The sequence below is a fragment of the Brassica oleracea genome, chromosome C6, assembly GCF_000695525.1.
Source record: "Brassica oleracea var. oleracea cultivar TO1000 chromosome C6, BOL, whole genome shotgun sequence".
Taxonomy (NCBI): Eukaryota; Viridiplantae; Streptophyta; class Magnoliopsida; order Brassicales; family Brassicaceae; genus Brassica; species Brassica oleracea.
Genome location: NC_027753.1, coordinates 36,155,614 through 36,175,300, shown reverse-complemented (window position 1 = coordinate 36,175,300; position 19,687 = coordinate 36,155,614). Strand labels below are relative to the sequence as shown.

General features: G+C 36.2%; 3 protein-coding genes across 5 annotated transcripts; 2 read left to right on the top strand and 1 right to left on the bottom strand.

Moving 5' to 3' along the window:
- Nucleotides 1-8,234: 8,234 nt before the first annotated feature.
- Nucleotides 8,235-10,682, bottom strand: LOC106299054 (glutathione S-transferase T2-like). Of its 3 annotated transcripts, none has more exons than XM_013735187.1 (4): nucleotides 10,483-10,682; nucleotides 9,742-10,251; nucleotides 9,392-9,659; nucleotides 8,235-9,136 (listed from the first exon to the last, which is right to left on the bottom strand). In XM_013735187.1, the coding sequence occupies exons 3-4, from the start codon at nucleotides 9,428-9,430 to the stop codon at nucleotides 8,534-8,536; spliced, it is 642 nt and encodes a 213-aa protein (XP_013590641.1). In that variant the 5' UTR covers nucleotides 9,431-9,659; nucleotides 9,742-10,251; nucleotides 10,483-10,682; the 3' UTR covers nucleotides 8,235-8,533. The 3 variants fall into 3 exon arrangements, with proteins under 3 accessions (XP_013590641.1, XP_013590642.1, XP_013590643.1); XM_013735188.1 differs by having other exon boundaries at nucleotides 8,235-9,121; nucleotides 9,602-9,659; XM_013735189.1 differs by having other exon boundaries at nucleotides 8,235-8,496; nucleotides 9,602-9,659.
- Nucleotides 10,683-12,219: 1,537 nt separating this feature from the next.
- LOC106299200 lies at nucleotides 12,220-14,283 on the top strand. Its single transcript, XM_013735329.1, has 6 exons — nucleotides 12,220-12,553; nucleotides 12,636-12,714; nucleotides 12,878-13,476; nucleotides 13,555-13,723; nucleotides 13,808-13,868; nucleotides 13,958-14,283. The coding sequence occupies exons 1-5, from the start codon at nucleotides 12,548-12,550 to the stop codon at nucleotides 13,825-13,827; spliced, it is 873 nt and encodes a 290-aa protein (XP_013590783.1). The 5' UTR covers nucleotides 12,220-12,547; the 3' UTR covers nucleotides 13,828-13,868; nucleotides 13,958-14,283.
- A 2,166-nt stretch (nucleotides 14,284-16,449) lies between these two features.
- On the top strand, nucleotides 16,450-19,037 carry LOC106300855 (transmembrane protein 87B). The gene is made up of 4 exons (XM_013737109.1): nucleotides 16,450-16,789; nucleotides 17,334-18,348; nucleotides 18,417-18,553; nucleotides 18,619-19,037. Exons 1-4 carry the CDS (start codon nucleotides 16,587-16,589, stop codon nucleotides 18,797-18,799), a joined length of 1,536 nt encoding a protein of 511 aa, XP_013592563.1. The 5' UTR covers nucleotides 16,450-16,586; the 3' UTR covers nucleotides 18,800-19,037.
- Nucleotides 19,038-19,687: the final 650 nt, after the last annotated feature.

Below are 19,687 nucleotides of genomic sequence, written 5' to 3'. Positions count from 1 at the left end.
AGAAGGGAATGAGCAACCAAATGGCTTCGCGAGGTCCGAGTATATATAGAGTTTTGGTGTTAGTCATAAATGAGTTGTAATATTACGACCAATAAGATACTAGCGGTCGTAAAGGAGACGTAAATTTACGACCAATGGGGGACCAAATAATATTACGACCAATTAGGGACTAAATAATTTTTTTATTTACGCCCATATAAGGATTAATAGTCGTAAAGAAGAATTAAAATTTCGACCAATGTGGGATGAAGTCCTTTACGACCAATTAGGGACCAATGTGGGAAGAATTAAGATTAGTCGTAACTGAGTCATACTTTACGACTAATTAGCTTCGTTTTGTGTTTATACCCTAAAACTGAAACCCCAAATCCCAAACTCCAAACATCATAAGTTTTATACACTTCTAAACCCCAAAGTACAAAGATTGTTTTTTAAACTAAGTTCATATATAGTTGAGCAAACATGATAATAAGTTATATATTATTTGTAATGCAATACAAAGAGTTTAATAATATAATAAAACACAAACATTGTAACATAATCAAACTCGATCACTCGTCATCAGAAACATCATCCACTTCATCATTTTCTTCAAATTCATCTTCGTTGGCTTCGTCTGCTGCATCGTCTGAAGTTCTTCATATCCCTGGTTGTGTGGATCAACAAGTAAGATATCATTTGTAGCTTGCTCAGGTACTTCTATTTCACTTACGACATCTTCTTGTAAAGGCGTTTGTTCAACAGTCAAGACTCGGCCCCAAGGTGTAACGTTTATAGCGGCTAACCAAGATATTCCAGATTGTCTGATCCTCGGGTATGGAATAAAACAAACTTGGTCTACTTGAGAAGCCAATATGTAGGATTTAAATTTGTTGTACCTCCGTGAAGCATTTATATCAACAACTCCAAACTTGCTATACCGAACACCTCTATTGACGGTGGGTCAAACCAGTCACATTTGAAGAGAACGCATTTCAGCTTCACCAGGCCGGGGAACTCCACTTCGATGATCTCTTGTAAGATTCCATAGAAATCAGTTTTACCTTTCACACATACTCCATAGTTCATTATTGCTCGCCGAGTTCCATATTCGTAAGTGTGAAAAGTGTAGCCTCGTGTGAAATACATAGTTGCTGTGGTGACCTTAGCGACCGGACCTTGTATCAATTCGTGATACCACTGAGGATAGAATGGATCATCATAATCAACCTGGATCATCAACATATATATATATATAAATATAACTTCATTAATTATATAATAAATAACATATTTACGTTTGATAATAGCTTAACCACGAATGTGCAACTACGTTTCTCGTAAATTGGTCGTTAATCAAATGGTAGCTTGTCGATGTAATTTAGTCGTACATTTACGACCACATTACGACTACCTGAAAGTGTGTTCGTAAATGCGAAGTTAGTTTACGACCAATTTACGACTAAACCTTTTAGTAGCAAAATTACGTCTAAGTTACGACTGACTTTAACATAGTCGTAAGTTAGACGTAACGTCGAAGTTAATTTACGACTACACATTTGTAGTCGTAAATGGTAGTCGTTACTCTCATGTTTTCTTGTAGTGCTAGCTCTCTCTCCCTCAGATTTTCTTATCTTGACGATTACTTTCCCTGAGGTAAGGTTCTTAGATTTTTATCTTAGATCAATTGTGATTTAGAATCCTTCTAGTGAAATCGTATTGAATCGTAAAGGTTCTTAATTTAGCCTTTTTGATGAAAAGCTTAAAGCTTTAGTGTTTACAGGAAGACTTTTTGATGAAAAGCTTAATTGTATCTACCAGAATAAAGCAGATGATTTTTATTTATTAAGGAATTTGATTATGACTTTGTTTACAGAAAATCTTTATTTACTGTTTGCGATTTCCACGAGGGAGAGTTGGTCAAAGACGACTCGTATCCGCTTTACAAACCCGGTTCGTGTAATCTGATCGACGAGCAGTTTACTTGTGTAACCAACGGAAGTCCCGACGTTGAGTTTCAGAAATTGAAGTGGAAGCCAAAGCAATGCATTTTACCAAGGTAAAAGGATAAAACTTTTAATTTTGACTTTAAAGTCTAGTACTTTGTCTTATATGGTTGGTGTTGCATGTATTTATATATAAAAGGTTGAATGGTGGCAAATTGCTGGAGATGATTACAGAAAGAAGGCTTGCGTTTGTTGGAGATTCGCTGAACATGAATATGTGGGAATCTTTGGTTTGTATTCTTAAAGGATCGGTGAAAGTTAAGAGTCAAATCTTTGAAGCTCATGGACGACATCAGTTCTGTTGGGAGGCTGAGTACTCTTTCGTCTTCAAACTAAGTTTCTTTCAGCAATCAACAATTTGTTTCATTACTTGTTGATAGGATTATAATTGTGTGTGGTTAATTGGATTATAATTGTGTGTGGTTAATAGGATTATAATCTCACCAAACAAAACGACCAAACACATTCTGATCTAAACAAGTTCACGTTCTCTCCTTCTCTTGATCACAAATTTTGATCACAAAACCATTAAAAACAATTTCTATATGGCTTCTTCCTCGCAAAACACTTTAGAATGGTCAATTGATGATACATTTGATCAATATTTTGATCAACACTTTGATCAAACCTTTGAAAATTTTACCGTTCTACAGATATCCCTACTAATCTTTGTTTTCATGTTTTTATTTAAAAATCTATGTTTAAAATATTATCTTTTACTATGTTTTATTTAATAAAAAAAAAATTAAGTTTAATAAAAAATTGTTTAATAATTTTTTTAAAAAACTCTTAAATAAGAGACTTGCAATAGAAAACATAAATGTTCAGGTCTCTTAACGGAGTATCTTTAACACATTTTATTGATGAAAAGTATTAACGAATAATTAAGAACCCCTAAAATGGGTATATGGGACAAAATAGTCAAGTCGCCACAAACGCTCCGATTAGTATTTAATTAATTAAGTCTCGATTTTGCTGAAGATACGAGTGATAATTAAATAATAGTACAACCAGAAGAGATAAAAGAGAAGAAGGCGAAGGAAGAAGTTGAAGTAAAACCGAAGTTTTTGTGGGGACAAATAAGATATGCATGTTTCCTCCAATGATGCTAGTTCATTTAGTAACATGAAACGCTATTGGAATTAGATAACCCCCTCTATAAGTAAGTCTATATATTTATGTGTACTGTATAGACACATTATTTATCAGTATTCAAAACTATATGAATGTCAACTTGATCTGCTTACTAAAACTACAGTGAATATGTTTTATTTAGATATTTTCTAATGTATAAATATTTTGTTGTAATGATGTTTAGAAATTGCAACAAATTTTCGCTGTATATTTTGGTCTGAGATTTGTGGCGTGTTTAGTAATAATATTATAAAATGATAATCATAGAGAAGTGATTCAAGTACTAATTAATAATCAAAGGCATGAATAGTTTTCAATAAACTAAGTGTTTTGATACAGATTCATTTGATATTACCTGGATGCCTAGGAAATATACCAGAATCTGTAAATAAAAACGATTTTGTTATCAATATATTACATATAACAATGTATTTGATATATAGAATATTGTTTTATTATTACTTAAGCATTTTCTTTGAGTACTAAGTTATGTGGTTTTTCTTTTGTGTGCATAAACTAGAGTATCATTCATACAGTAAGAAAACTGTGATATTCCAAAGAAACAACTATTAATTAATATGAACGTAAAACAAACTGTGGAGGGAAAAGGCTTTACATATTTGGAGGCACCGTAGCCTTTACCTGTTAGCTCAATACACGTTTTTCTCGACATTTTATTCATTTATAATCTCTTTTTTTTTTTGAGCAACTCATTTATAATCTCTTGTAAAAGTAATATTCTAGTAACTTATTAATAAAGTAATTTTTCTAAGGTTATGAGTGGAAAAATTTGGAGTAATGCAGAGTTATTATACTTGTGAAAATAGAGTAAATATTAAAAGGTAGAAAAATGAAAGAAAAACAAAAAGTAGCATTATTTGTATTTTTCTTGTCAATACAAAAGTAATTTTCCACTTAATCAATAGTACACAGAATAAAAATAAAATAATAATAGTCAACCTGATTGGTAACACTTCAGCTGAACTTTGAGTAAATTGTTTTACTCCAAAATATTTATTACAAAGACTGTACAGTCACACCCTAAGGCTCCAAATGTTTTAACCGTTCTGAACCGTCCAACCGTTAATAGTAACAAAAATCTTTACATATACCATATATCTATGTGTTTTTATAACTATTAGAATCGCACCGCAGTTATACCGTTTGTCCCGCACCGTTCAATCTGATGTTACCATTGGAGCCTAAGAGGTTGATTATTTGTAGTTTTTGTTTTAGTTTTTAGTTTTTGCTTTTGTAAAAATCATTTTTTATCCAATCAAGTTTTAGCTTTTAGTTTTTGTTTTTGTAAAAACCATATCACTTGCCAATCAAATTTTTCACTTGCCAATCAAATTTTTAAAAAATAGATTCCCTAAAATTTAGGGAAACTAGTTTTTCAAAATTTCAACCAATTTATGAAGAAAAGCTAAAGACCAACTTTCGTGGGTTTTCAATATAAAAACTAATTTTTTTTATTTTGTATAAAATACTATATTTTAATTAATTAATAATTAAGTAAATAATATTTTCATAAAGATAAAATTCCCATACAATTTTTTTTATCATTTAACATTAATGTAAACTCATTAATGTGTTTCATATATGTAAATAAATATAGATAATTTTAGTATTAGTTGTAGCCAATTAATTCTTAATATCTATAAACAAATTATTGAATAATATTATTATACATAATAAACAACAACTAAAAATTATAAAATTTAAAATATTTTATTAATACAATATATTATATTAATTTGAAAAATAGCCATTCAAGTTCTAAAAAACAAAAAATATTTTATATAATAAAATTTATAAATAGTTTCAAAATTTTTAAATATTTTAATTTTTATAGTTTATAGATATTTTATTAATTATATTTAAGTATAACACTTAAAATAAAATAATTTAAAACATGGTGATGTTTTTATTTTAAATAACAGCCACTATTTTTTGATAAATTTTAATGGTAATTAAAAAAATATTATTTTAAAACAATGTATTGCTTATTTTATAAAAAAAAACTAAAAGCAAAACCAAAATCTAAAAACTAAAAACCAAAATCAAAAGCTGAAAATCAAAAACCAAAATCTAAAACTTAAAAACCACGATCCAAAATCTAAAAACGAAAAACTAATGTAAACAATCATCATCTAAATAAAACCAAAGTAGTTGTTCGATTTCAGACAAATGGACAAAAGATAAGAATGATGTGGCGAATGTCTATTTGACAAGAATCAACGTGATTGGGAGTGGCGTGGTGGGCTCAAGCTTCCGAAGATAAAGCGAACTGCTTTTTATTGCTTTCCCTTTGTCTCCTTTCTTTTCATCACACTTCTCAGTTCTCAGTCCTACGTGCAAATAATAAACATTTCAGGATTGTGTTTTTTATTTATTTATATTACGGATTTGAAAAATATTTGAGAATTGTATTGCATAATCATGTGATTTAAAACAGTGAAGCAAAGAACTACTCCGTCTTTTTGCCATAACACAAGAGCACCATTATTGCATAAATCATTTTGTGTTTTCTATTATTATTTTTTTTTTAAAGAAAGAACTAATTGCGGACTGCCATGTGTCAGTAGGATCCGCAAACATCACTAAAAACAGACCGAAAACGTCTTTTATCTCGCTATTTCTACATACATTTTTAGTGAACTCTGCGGGATCCATACTTTAAAACTCTTGTTAGTATACGGCGATAATGATGCTCTAAGATTACTAATCAGAGCTCACGTCTACTAGTATTTTCAGAACAATCAACTCACCATGTTATATTTACAATTCCTAATTAATATTATGTTTTAGGAACGGAGATATCACATATTAAAAAAGCGAAAGATTTAATATTGTTTAAATTCTTATATTTAAACAAATCTTTTAAAAATATATCAAATGGATAATGCTTATAGATGCATTATCAGTCATCAAATACTTTATGGTAACAATCACCATCTTAGTCAAACCACTAAATCAATATCGATTTTGGTGAGATGTACACACATATGGTCTACAAAGGTTTCGTATGGTTGGTGGAAAGACCGTGTGTCCTAGTGATTAAGATTTGAATGCTTGTGCACCAAAATCTGGAATTCGAATCTCAGACTATACAATTTTTTGCAGATTGCACATTACATGAAATCCAGATTTTAATTTTCGGCGAAAGCGATTATTAGAAAATTATGCAGACTACGGAAGAAAGGCTTACAAAGGATCTTCAACATGGTGGAAGTAAATTCGGTCAGGCGTGTATCTTCATAGGACGGATCAGATGATGCAGTTAAGTGTAAATCTTCATAAGGCAGATAATATTATCGGTTGTCGAACCGTCTATTTAATATTTCTGATAATTGTAAGATCATAATAAATCAGAGTAAAAAAAAGTTTTTTTTTTTAATTATACAACGGTATCTTAGCCCTACAAAAGTAGTCCAGACTAGTCACGTGTTGCCATGTGTCAGTCCTCTGGCTCTGACAATGCCGAAAAGTTAATTCTCCAATGGCCGGAACTCGAATCCTGGTGGTTTCACCGTATTAGACTTTTGATCTCAAGTTAATCACTACTAGACCATAACCCCTCAAGTTAAAGGTTTCGTATGGTCATATATATAAATTCCATAATTAGTTTAAATTTTGATATACTATAGAAAAAAATAAATACATATATTGTAACAGTAACGTGGCACCATCAGAAGTGTAATAATATAGATGATTAGATTGCCATTAAAAGATAAAATGAGTTAAAGTAGAAAGAAAATCCGGATTTTTATGGGCCTCGTGAAATTAATTTTTGGACCAAAAAAACTTTTAGAATCTCCACGGTTATCAAAGTTAAATATATAAAATGAGTTGCACGTCCATAACATTATATTTGTGAGTCCATGACTCTGTTATTTTTTTTGAGAAAAAAAGAGTTAAATCTGAATCTATTAAAGATACATACCTAATCTCCAAGTGGGAGGTGCAGTCCACGGATATACCTTTTTCCGGGTATTCAAATGGGCAGAAATGCAGTAGCCCATATCCGTGTAGAATGACCAAAAAAATGTGACTTAGTTTCGCATGACAGGTGGATCGAACCTGAAATGTGGTGACTTCCCAAATTTTTATCCACCACTTGACTGCAAGCTCCCGATCCTGTGACTCAGTTATTTGATGGAAGTTAAAGATAGTGTATAGAGAGATTGAGATCTTGAAATCCAGAGGAGATCCTCTGGAGTTGGTCTTCGTAGATACTCATCTCCAAATAACCGTATTATGTTTTCTGTGAACTTATGTAAACACAAAAGTGCCGTGGATTCACCAAGTCGAAGATACTCGTCAACTGCGTCAGCTGCAGAACCATAAGCGAGGAGACGAATAGCAGCCGTACATTTTTGTAGTGGAGAAAGACCGGGCCTCCCGGTTGCATCTCTTGACTGACGAAAGAAAGGGACGTCATCTGAAAGGCGATGGACAATATGCATGAATAAGTCTTTGTTCATGCGGAAACGACGTCTGAATAAGTTGGGGGGAAAAGTCGAATTCTCGCAGAAGTAATCATTCCATAAACGTTCGTGTCCCGTTTCTCGATCGCGTTCTATATAAAGACGTCTAACTGGGTTATTGTGATGGGAATCCACTATGTTGTTGTATGTGTCCTCCAAAATGTCGTCAAAAACTTCTTCTAGTCTTTCTTCGAGTTCGTCGGATGAAGATGATGACATTTTGTGTGTTTACTTCGTAATCCTTCACTGAAAATGAAGATTGTTAATTAATTTTTTGTTTAAAAAAACACTTGTGTTGTAAATTTTACAAGTGAAGACTTCTGTTATCTAAATAGTTTGCTAAAATGTTGTATATATTTTTAAAAAATTGTTTAAAATTCACAAGTGAAGACATATTCTTTGTAAAAATTTTTTTTAAAAAATTCACAAGTGAAGACATATGCTTTGTAATTTTTTTTTTAAAATTGTTTAAAATTCTCAAGTGAGTTCCATATGCTTTGTAATTTTTTTTTATTTAAATTTGTTTAAAATTCACAAGCGATACACGAAGCTGATCACATTAATACAATCCGAAAGAACCACAAGCCATACATAGATAACAAAGAAACAAGTACCTGCTTACAACTGATACAAAGTGCTGGAGTTATGTCAATACAAGCCGAGGCTTCACGCCAATACAACGGTTTTCAAGTACACAGAAAGCTAAAGAAACAAGTGAACTACAAGTGCTACCTAAACCGAGGCTTTACGCCAACTTATAGAAGTACATAAGGCCAAATTAGAGATGAAAGGACAAGTCATGACAGAGGAACCCGTGAGCTTACTTCACCCGTGAGCTGGCTTCACATGTCCTCAAAATGTGACAAGTCTAAAATGCACCCGTGACCCTGCAAGTGAAATTATATTCAAAACTATAAACATACCTTACTGTAACATCTCAGACATTAGTTTGTTTTTAAGTGATGTTTCCATCTCAGAGAGGGGGTCTTGTTTGGCTATCAAACGTTCTAGGATTTTTTGGTTAGAGAGTTTCTGTTTTATTTCAAACAGGGCCTCTAACTTTGACAACTCAAGTTCCTTACTGCTCTTCTTCCTCTTTAGAACAGCTTTTGCAGCCTTTACCCCGATAGGTCTTGCTTCAGGTTCTCTCACTTCCTCATCTCCATCAACCTCCAACACTTGCTTGCGCTTCTCCTTAGGCCCCTCCTTAGGCAGATAGGTTGAGCACCATTTACTGTCATGCCGGAGCTCCCTCCAAGCATGTTCGAGGTTGAACTTGATGGAGTGGTCGTTGTAGTAGAAGTCCAAGGCAGCTTTCATCACGTCATCCTCGTTTTGACCACTACTCTGGCACCTCAGAGCCGCGTCGTAGCAGCCAACGAACTTACAGACGCCCTCGTTAATCCTCGCCCACCGCTGCTTGCACTGACCGAGCTCCCTAGGTGCTGTCCCAACCAAGAGAGGGCTTGCATTGTAGTAATCAACGATTCTCTTCCAGAAAGCGTCAGCTTTCTGCTCATTGCTCACCACAGCGTCTTTGCTTGTGTTAAGCCAAGCCCCAATCAGGATTTTATCCTCTTTGGGAGACCACTTACGCCTCTCCTTAACATTTGAACTCTGGCTACTCATCCAAACATGTTCAGGTGCATCAAGATCAACGGGATTTTGGCTATTGAGGAGGTTAACAAAACTAGGGGTATCCATGGTTTACTAGATATAACTCTGTGTTACTCAACTACTAACACAGAGCCTTTAAGTAGAGGATTTAAAGTTTTCAAGTACACACAAGTTAAAGAAAGGTAGATAGAAATTCACTAGCATTTAAAATTATCATTTAACACCAATCAAATCGGAGAGGTTAGGAAGATAGAAAACATTTTTCATTTAATTTTTCAACTCTTAAAACATTTCAAGTTATCAAATCCGAGTAGTTACTTGGTAACTATACTTATCAAAAACAACAAGAAAGATGGAAGTTGTTACAGTTAGTACCTTTTATATACACAGTGTCGAGGTGAGACACTCCCGCTTCAAGCTTTGGACCCTGCCCCTGATCACACATTACACGAAACAGTTAAAAGCTTTTAAATAACTTAAGAAACACTAAACACAAGCACAAGTATAGAACTAACCCGGCAGACACATAAGCAGGAGAGCTATTACGAGACCACCAATTAAACAACAAAGCAAGTGGAAGCCCGTGGTAACCCCTGAATTCTTCTTAGCTAGCTCACAAACTGTCTCCTTAAGCTTAACCACTTTCTCCTCACTCTCGTTACCTTGGTCCTTGAGCTGCCTAAGTTGTGTCTGAATGTCACTCAACTCCTCCGTAACGGCCACATCCCACCACTTCCAAACATGGCAGTCGTCGTCGTCTACGTTCTGACATGTGAAATACCTTCTCCCTGGATATCTCGGTGTGTAAGATGTTGCGACTACAGGGTCACCACCACAGTAACATGTCTTCGGGATTCCTTCTTCGACATCAGGTTGAGGAACGTACTGAACAGGGACTTGAAGGTTCAACCTACTCTGAGCTTCATCGGCATACACATCTGCTTCTTCTTGAAGAAGCCAAGTTAAACTCACTTCTGAAGACGACGGTTGGCTATAGCTATAATCTTGGCCCATGATTCCGTAACCTGAGAGAATAAGATGGAAATTAAACATCAATACTAAATCAATCGAAGGAAAACAAAATCGTATTCAAAGCCTAATCAATTCGAATCGTCATCCCCAAATCATTCGAAACCCTAACTTCAATCGAAATATCCCCAAATCGATTTAAAACTGAAAAGAAACCCTAAATCTCGAGGAGAACAACATCCGACCAAAACAAATCCATAAACGAACGATAGGAGGCTTCGATTTACCTTCGATATCACCAAGTCGTCTGTCGCCTCTTCGATCGCCCGGAGCTTTTTTTTTTTTAATCTCCTTCGCGTTTAATTTTTTTTTCCCTGAACCAAATTCATCCCGACATCGAACCGGGGAAGGGATGACACGTCGGTAAGGATTCAATCCTTCCAGCCTTCTAATTAAGTTACGGTCCTTAATAAACCGTACTTAATTAAATTTTTTTAATTCTATTTTTCCTAAAACCGCGAGCTAAGTACTCAATAAACCGACCGTTGCGGTTGGTCTAAGGGGACAATGGCACGAGTTCTTTCGTGGGGGTTTGCCTTTAAAATTTTCACCCTTTCTTTCTGTCTCTTTCCCTCTTAGAATTTTCTGAAATTCTCTAGAATTTTATATTAGACTTACGAGTGGATCAGAAATTTTTTATCATGAACTCGAATGAGGTCACAAATTAAAAAGCGATTGTTTTGCTTTTTTTTTTTTAGTTTTGAAAGTATTAAAACGATAGCTGTTTCATACAATTTACCAACATTCCTTTTCTGCGACCTTTTCATTTACCAGATTTACCATCTGTTTATATATTTTCATGTATAATTTTTAGTTTTGAACATTGGCAATGTATATTATATATATATATATCTATTTTCTTTAAAACCCCATATTAAAATAAGTAAGTTAACTAATTATAAAAATACAATAACATATTATTTGTAAACGATTTCTAATAAAGTTGAAGTTAATTTAAAATAAATTTTAAGGCTTAATAAATGTCAAAAACGTAAGAAATGTTGTTTGAAGCATCAAGTATTTTCTAAAACATTTTAAGTAAAGGAGTATATTCCATCCGCACAAACCCATTACAAATAAAATATTCTAGAAAATAATATCATTTAAAAAAAAACTGTTAGGCTTCGATTGGTGGCCATATTTTTTTAAAAAAATGATGATTAATTTGTTGTTCCTCAAAATTGATACTAATTAAGTTGATTTTTTTTGTCAAATTTAGAATATATAGGCCCCACCATATATATCCTTCTGCGTTTCTCATATATTGATGAATTAATGAAGAGTATTTTCCTCTTCCAAATTTGATAAAGAACGATTATTCTTCCATATTTAATTTTTTTTCCAATTCAGTTCTTTAAATAAAATTTTGTCCAACTTTTTTATACTCATTTTCGGGTCACCAATTGAAGCTTTAATGGTAACTTTTGCGTGCACTTAATTAGAGGAACACGCCAAGTAGCCAACATACATAACATAACGATATCTCATATGATCACAAGAAAAAATGATAAACTAGACGAAAATAACACGCAAATAACAAAATGTGTACAAGCCTCTATATCTTCGTGTCAACATAGTAACCAGTCAATGACAAAACAAATACTTTTCTAGGGATTCAACGTAACTCTTTTTCTCCTTTTATAGATAGTCGAAATATGGTAAAAAGATATAGGAGACTTCATCATACGAAGTGCCGTTTATATGAACTATGATCAAAGCCGTGACGTTCTCTCCGATACAAAATCAATATTTTAAGTATATTAGTTAATCATTTTATAATACTAAGTTATTAACTACATTTTATTTAGCAAAAAAAAAAACTACATTTTAAAAAAATTAAGTTAAGCTATAATACGAATTAAATATGCACGGAAGAATGTTTCGTTGGACTTCCATGGTTTGCATGGGGATATGAGTCGTACGTCGTGAGCTGTATAAAGAAGAGGGTGATCTGAACAGAAGTTAACAAAACAAATACACAGTTTACTACAAAAAAAAAATATTTCCTTCTTCATTATTCTTTTTGAAGAAGTGAATCTGGACGAAGAACTAAGACCGTCAATTTTTGGAACTTGAAACCATCAAATTCATCAAAAATATATATTCAAAGATCTTATTTTTGCATTCCTACTTGTATTTAAGCTTCTTGATTCATCAAAAGAATATATTCAAAGATCTTATTTTTGCATTCCTATTTGTATTTAAGCTTCTTGATTCATCGAGAACCCTAGTTATATAGCCTTTTCCACATTTTTCCTGCTTCTTCTTATTCGTGGTGGTCACTACTAAAACATGAAGGTTAGTTTCATTACTCATATTCATTGATATCTCAAATGGTGTCTGAAAATAAACATAAGTACTCATAAATGTTTTTTTTCAGCTCTTTGGATGGATGCAGAACAAGCTACATGGGAAACAAGGGAACACTCATAGACCAAGTACATCCTCTGCTTCTTCTCGTAAGTTAAAGTTTACACAAACTTAGATTCTATTGTCTACTTACCGTTGGAACAAACCTTTTAATCTACCAAAGTTGTTGTCTACTTGAAACATGTGCAAAGCAACCCTCCCAATTAACTGGCTCTCTCATAATTTTTATTTTATTATGTTTGTAAATCATAGATCAACCACGAGAGGAGTTCAGCGACTGGCCTCATGGACTACTTGCGATTGGAACGTTCGGTAGTGTGGCCAAAGAGCAAACACCAATAGAGACTGTTCAAGAAGAGAAGCCCTCTAACGTGCACGTGGAAGGTCAAGCGCAAGATAGAGATCAAGATCTTTCACCCTCCGGTGACCTAGAAGATTTCACTCCGGAGGAAGTTGGGAAACTTCAGAAGGAGCTGACGAAGCTCTTGACAAGAAAGAACAAGAAGAGGAAGTCCGATGTGAATAGAGAACTTGCGAATCTTCCTCTGGATAGATTCTTGAATTGTCCTTCGAGTCTTGAAGTCGATAGACGAATCAGCAACGCTCTTTCTGGTGGTGGTGGAGATTGTGATGAGAACGAAGAAGACATTGAGCGTACGATCAGTGTTATCTTGGGAAGATGCAAAGCCATTTCTACAGAGAGTAACAGTAAGAAGAAGAAGACTAAGAAAGATTTGAGCAAAACCTCTGTCTCTTATCTCCTCAAGAAGATGTTTGTCTGTACAGAAGGGTTCTCTCCTCTTCCTAAACCTATCTTGAGAGACACGTTTCAAGAATCAAGAATGGAAAAGGTATTTTACTGAAGCTCACTTAATGTACTAATTAAAGTGTTTTGTTCATGTAACTCATTATTTACACGATATACACAGTTACTGAGGGTGATGCTACTCAAGAAGATTAATGCTCAAGCTCCCTCGAAGGAAACACCAATGAAGAAATACGTGCAAGACGAGCAACAGCTTTCACTAAAGAATGAGGAAGAAGAAGGAAGTAGTAGTAGTAGCGATGGGTGTAAATGGGTCAAAACAGATTCTGATTGTGAGTTTCATATCTTTTGATTTCTTAAAATTAAAACTAAAAATGGTTTCATGAGCTGATTCGATCTTCTTCTTTTGGTTGTAGTCATTGTTCTTGAGATCTGATCCCACTTCTCCCTTTTTCATGTCCTTACAAGAAAGTACAGGTAATAATCAAACTGAATAATGAATATTAATTTCATTAGTTTTGCTTGTTCTAATTCTGAATCTGATATTGGATCTTATGTCTTTGCAGATAGAGGATCTTCATTCATATCAAGACACGGAAAATTCAAAAAGAAGTGATTCAATCAATTTTCTTTTTCCTTCTGATGAAAGTTTATGGGTATCTGTAGATCCCATGAGTTTCTCTTTTTTGCATGTTTGAGTCCATAAAACCAAACACGTTCTGGAAACTAAAACATTGGAATACAGTAAATTAAACATTTATACGAGTACATACATGTGTGTATATAAGGAGAGAATTATATATATACATACATGTATGTAGTTGTGTATTTTCAGGTGGATAACCTTAGTTTTATATAAAGACTTCGTCACTCTCTTTTTTTCTTTACACTTTGTTCTGTTCTGTCATATTTATTCAATAAAGTTGTTAATCACACAAACTGTGTGGGTCCTAAACGAAAGCATCCAAGTAGATTAGGACAACCATCGTTTCAACCAGAATTGCCATGCAATTATATGGATTCCAAGCATAAATCAATTTGGTGGGTTCCTTAACTATGAGTTAAGTTAAAATTATTAAAAATACATTTAATTAGGATTGTTGAGGCTCTGTATTCTTCAACCTTAAATCTATTGACTAAACTTTCATCCAAGTGTTTTTTTTAACTTGTGATACTACTTGCTCACCTTTCTCCATAAGATTAAGAGCCAACAAAGTGCCACACTTGGCACTACAATATGCCTTTTTATTCTCATCGGCTATGGTCACTAGAATATTGCTAAATAAGGAGGTTATCCGCTCTAAAAGTGTCGTCGTGGAAGACAACCTGAACCATAGAGTGATGAGGACTCTTAATTGTTTTTTTTTTTGGTAAAATGTTAAATTTATTATACCAAAATTTTGGGTTTTTGACAGAAATTACAAGATGACTAGTAGAAGTGCAGAAAAATAAACAACAAGTTTCAGTACAAGAACATAAGCACATTAATGGTGAGAGATGAAGTCAGAGCAACAGAAGGCAATGAGGCAAGCTCAGACCAGGGAACCAGGAGCGGAGCAGGAAGGAGCCCGAGAGAAAGGCCTCCTCAAACCTTGAACGCAGGGTGCTCACAGCTTCCTAGAGACCCACCGAACACAAACCAGTCCAAAGAATCACAAGCACAAACCGACTCTCCACCCGACACGAACCACGACCGACGGCACTAGGTAGTGACACAATCCGACGATGCCTTCGTACGAAAGGAAGACTCGAAGATTGCTGCTTCCAAATCCGCCTACCGTGACCGTATACACCCTTTTAACCGAAGGTTCATATAGAACAAAGGGACCGGAAGGGTACACACCTCCGGAGCAGCTAACATCGAACGAGAGCACAACACAAATGCCCAATTGACAGCCTGTCACTAATCAAAAACGATCACTACAACCCACATCAGAGCAATAGTACCTGCAAGAAGCACATGGAGGAAAGACAGGGGCGATGAGCGCCACACCACCGGCAAGACATGCTTTGAAGTGGAGCACCGAAGCTAACCACATAGCGTCGCCACCGGAGACAATCAAGAGGAAAGTCGAGACCCAACCTCAGAAGCCTCCACGCAATCCACCAGAGACCACCGGTGGAAAACAAAACTCTAAACTTGAGCCCGGAGCAGAAAGCTCTAGACCGGACCTCCGAGAAGAGCCCCAACCCCACGACAGCCACAAGCCACACTGAAGGAGGAGGAGAACCCTTGGAAGAGACCACCGACGACCCACGCGACGCCTGACCTGAAGAGCCAAACGAGATCTGGAAAATCTCACCGGACAAAGACCACAACCGAGAGGAGGAGACAAGTGCGACAAGGCGAACGCCGTCCTCAAGCACCACTTACCGTACCGAGAGCCTCCTAGATCTACGACGTGAGCTTTGGATCTGGACCGGAAGAGGTTGACTCGTCTAGCTGCCCTCCGCCGCAAAACAGAAAAGACTACAGGGAGAGACGAGGAGAAGCGGAGACAAAAGGAGGCAGGCCTCCGACGACCGCGAAAGGAGGACGCGGCGACCGCCGGAGCACAGAAAATATGAGAAACGGCGAACTTTCTAGAGAGCGGTGAAAAAAAATAATTTAAGAGAAAGAAACGCGTCCTAAACAATTGCTTCGCGTATCAATATCTTAACCGAAAAAAAATATCAAAAACAAAACCTAAATGCTCTAGAATTTAAATGACACTTAGAATGAAACTAATATTACATGGTGTAGTTTTGAGTTTGAGATTAAAGATTTCTGCCTAGGATAGAATCTTCATGTTACAAAAAAAATTATATGGCTTTTTGTTTGTGATAACAGTTTTAGAATCGGCCAGTTTTCATTTTATGAGCTTAACTTCCAACACGACTACTTCTAGGTTCATCTCCTAAATATGAAATCCAGTTTTCATGGACCATATATTTCAAAACACAGTTAAAAGGCCCACAAAAGGCCCATTATAAAATCGAGGATATAGTTGTCGGCTGAACCCTCTGACTAAACCAGAGGCTTATAGGTTCAACCATTTCAGTAGAACCTTCCAACATCTAGAAACGATCAAAGGGGCAACCTATTGACAGCCGTACGATCAAAACTCATTTGACACATCTCAGTTTCTCACTGACGTCCTTACAGTCATCAGCTTTTTCTCCTCTTCAGATCTCTGCTTCTTCTCCTCGGTTTCAATGTCGCTTCATCTTCTTCTCCTTCTTTCGCTACTATCCCTGACGCCTTCTTTGCTACAAGCGTCGGTGCATGAGTACCGAAGCGAGAGATTCATGTCGAAAGGCAACGCCTTTGTCTTCCACGGCGGCAGCGAAGGCATCTACTCCTCTTCTCCCTCCGACAACTTCACCTCCGACTCTGATTCCCTCTCCTCCTTTATCCGGTAAACTTGTCTGTTTCCATTTCTTTAACTAAAGTTTCCTCTTTTAAATCTGCTTAGGATCTGACTTTTTAATCAGAACCCATTAGGATTCTTCGTCTACGAGTTGGATCTTAGAGCTGATTTAGTTCGTTTATTTACAGTTCTTAGCTGTTTCTCTGTGAAAGTTTCTTACTTTGAAACGCTGTTTGTACTGAACATTGCTTCCACGTGTCAAAGAGTTGAACTTTCATTGTGTTTGAGTAACATCTTAGCTGTTTTCTCTGTGAAAGTTTCTTACTTTGAAACTCTGTGTGTGTCCTCTCTGAATCATGCACATTGCTTCCACGTGTCAAAGAGTGTAACTTTCATTGTGTTTGAGTAACATCTTACTTTGAAACTCTGTGTGTATCCTCTCTGAATCGAATCATGTACATAGTAAACTCTGTGTGTGTCCTCTCTGAGTAAGCATTGCTTCCACGTGTCAAGTTTTGAACTTTCCTTGTGTTTTGAGTATCATCGTAGCTGCTTCTCTCTGAAAGTCTCTTACTTTGAATGCATTTAACAGTTTCGAGAAGATCACATTCCGGAGACCTGAGGAAGCTTCCAACACCTCCTCATTACCAATCCACGCCGTCCTTTTCGAGGTAGAAGACAGGGAGAACATCGGAGGATCAGCTTACGGCGGACAGAGAGCTGTCTGCTGCACATCTGATCTCGCCAAACTCGGTGTTTGCTCACACGGAGAGATCATCCACCATCCTTCTTCTAAAGACTCCTCCTGGCCTCAAGTCTTTGGTGTTTCGTTTCTTGAGAACGATTTGTCTGCTACGCTGCTTACAAGATCGATTCAGATCACTAGGACAGGAATGTACAACCTCTACTTCATCCACTGTGATCCTGCTCTCAAGGACTTGGTTGTTGAAGGCAAAACGATCTGGAAAAACCCTGGAGGATACTTACCAGGTAGAATGGCTCCGTTGATGTACTTCCACGGGTTCATGTCTCTCGCCTTTGTCCTTCTCGGCGTCTTCTGGTTCTCCCAGTGCGCTAGGTTCTGGAGAGAAGTGCTCCCCTTGCAGAACTGCGTAACGCTTGTGATAACGTTAGGGATGTGTGAGATGGCGCTTTGGTACTTCGACTACGCTGAGTTCAACGAGACAGGTGTGAGACCGACCGTGATCACCGTATGGGCAGTCACGTTTGGGTCTATCAAACGCACGTGCGCACGTCTCATCATCCTTATGGTTTCGATGGGGTACGGTGTCGTGAGGCCCACGCTTGGTGGGTTTACATCGAAGGTGATCATGCTTGGTGTCACTTTCTTCGCTGCTTCCGAGACTCTTGAGCTGTTGGAGAATGTTGGTGCTGTGAGCGACTTCTCAGGGAAAGCGAGACTGTTTTTGGTTCTCCCCGTTGCGGTGTTGGATGCTTTCTTCATCATATGGATATTCAAGTCGCTTTCCGCTACTTTCAAGAAGCTTCAGACGAGGAGGTTGTTGGTGAAGCTGGATGTGTACAGGAAGTTCACTAATGCTTTGGCTGTAGCTATCTTGGTTTCCGTTGGTTGGATTTGCTACGAGGTAATGTAACAAACACCTTAGTAGTGTGTGAGAATGAGATGTGTACTAATGTTTTTAACTTGTGGCAGCTTTACTTCAAGTCTAAAGATGTTTACAATGAGCATTGGCAAAACGCTTGGATCATTCCAGCCTTTTGGCAGCTTCTCTCCTTCTCGCTCCTGATTGTTATATGCTCTCTCTGGGCTCCATCTCAGAACTCGACGAGGTAACACCATGTCCAAGAAGAAGATTTTGATATGCTATAAGAAGCTTATGCGGTTGTTCTTGTAGGTATGCATTCTCTGGATCTTCTGGTGATTCAAGTGGGGAGTTTGAGAAGGATGATTACACACTAACCCTCATTAAACCATCTCCAGTTCCTTCTCATGAAGCCAAGAGCCTCTCAGAAGCTAGATCTTTGCCTGACCAAGAAGATGCAGAAGAAGATTTGGAGGAAGATAAAAGAGAGTGAAGTAGTGAAGACACAATAGTTACAGTAGATCTTCTTCTACTTTGACACTTCTTTCTCTCTTTATAGACATCTCAAAGTTTCATTTTATGTATTTCTTGTAGGTCACGTGAGTTTTAGTTTTGTACAATACTAAGGTCAAGAGACCAAAGCAGCCTTTGTCTTCAGTGTTTTATAGTGCTTTAGTTTGTGTACCCATGTTTTTATTACCGTATGTAATGTTGAAATTTCATTTTCTTAAGTTGCATCTTACACTAAAACTTGGTGTTTTGTTGGTAACTTATGCTTTGTATGAAGGAGGACACGAATAGGTCAAGAAAGAGAACACTCGTCTCTGATTTTGATCATCTCCTTAGATGCTGAGAAACGTATAACCCCTCGCTTAAGCCAGAAGCTTCGGTCTCCTAGCTCTTCAACTTTGATCTTAATGTAGTTCTCCGGGTGTTTCCCGCTCTCTATATGGCTCCTGAACGCCTAAGAAACGATCTGAAAGCCGGGTTAACTGATGTTAGGAGTTTTCAAGGCTCCTAAGACAAATGTTGTAGTATAGTGATTGTCGAACCAGTTCTGAGGGATATCAAAACACTGAGAATGCAAGTACTCACTTAATCTAAGTGCAACCAATGATTTAGATGGGTTTTAAACTACTACTAATACTAGAAAGCAATAACAAAATGATACTTTCTTGACTAAGGGAAAAGAGAACTCATGGGCATAGGGATTAGACCTCGAGTGATCAAGTATCGAACTAAGGATGACAAACGATCAATCAAACTATCAACCTTAAGCCTATACACAATTCTAAGCAAGCTCTATGTCTAGATAAATGCTCATTTGCTAACATATCTCAAACATCAAATGTCTTTGGTTGAATAATATGAAAGCAATCAT

What these genes read in the sequence shown, in the direction of transcription:
- LOC106299054 (XM_013735187.1), bottom strand. Translation starts at nt 9,430, where the DNA reads ATGCTAGTGAATTTCTATCTACCTTTCTTTAACTTGTGT. An exon ending in TACCTTTCTTTAACTTGTGT is followed by an intron (nt 9,137 to 9,391) that starts GTACTTGAAAAC and finishes AAAGACGCTGTG; the next exon opens with GTGAGCAATGAGCAGAAAGC.
- LOC106299200 (XM_013735329.1), top strand. An exon ending in AAGAATCAAGAATGGAAAAG is followed by an intron (nt 13,477 to 13,554) that starts GTATTTTACTGA and finishes CGATATACACAG; the next exon opens with TTACTGAGGGTGATGCTACT. An exon ending in GGTCAAAACAGATTCTGATT is followed by an intron (nt 13,724 to 13,807) that starts GTGAGTTTCATA and finishes TTTTGGTTGTAG; the next exon opens with TCATTGTTCTTGAGATCTGA.
- LOC106300855 (XM_013737109.1), top strand. Translation starts at nt 16,587, where the DNA reads ATGTCGCTTCATCTTCTTCTCCTTCTTTCGCTACTATCCCTGACGCCT. An exon ending in TCCCTCTCCTCCTTTATCCG is followed by an intron (nt 16,790 to 17,333) that starts GTAAACTTGTCT and finishes TGCATTTAACAG; the next exon opens with TTTCGAGAAGATCACATTCC. An exon ending in TTGGTTGGATTTGCTACGAG is followed by an intron (nt 18,349 to 18,416) that starts GTAATGTAACAA and finishes AACTTGTGGCAG; the next exon opens with CTTTACTTCAAGTCTAAAGA.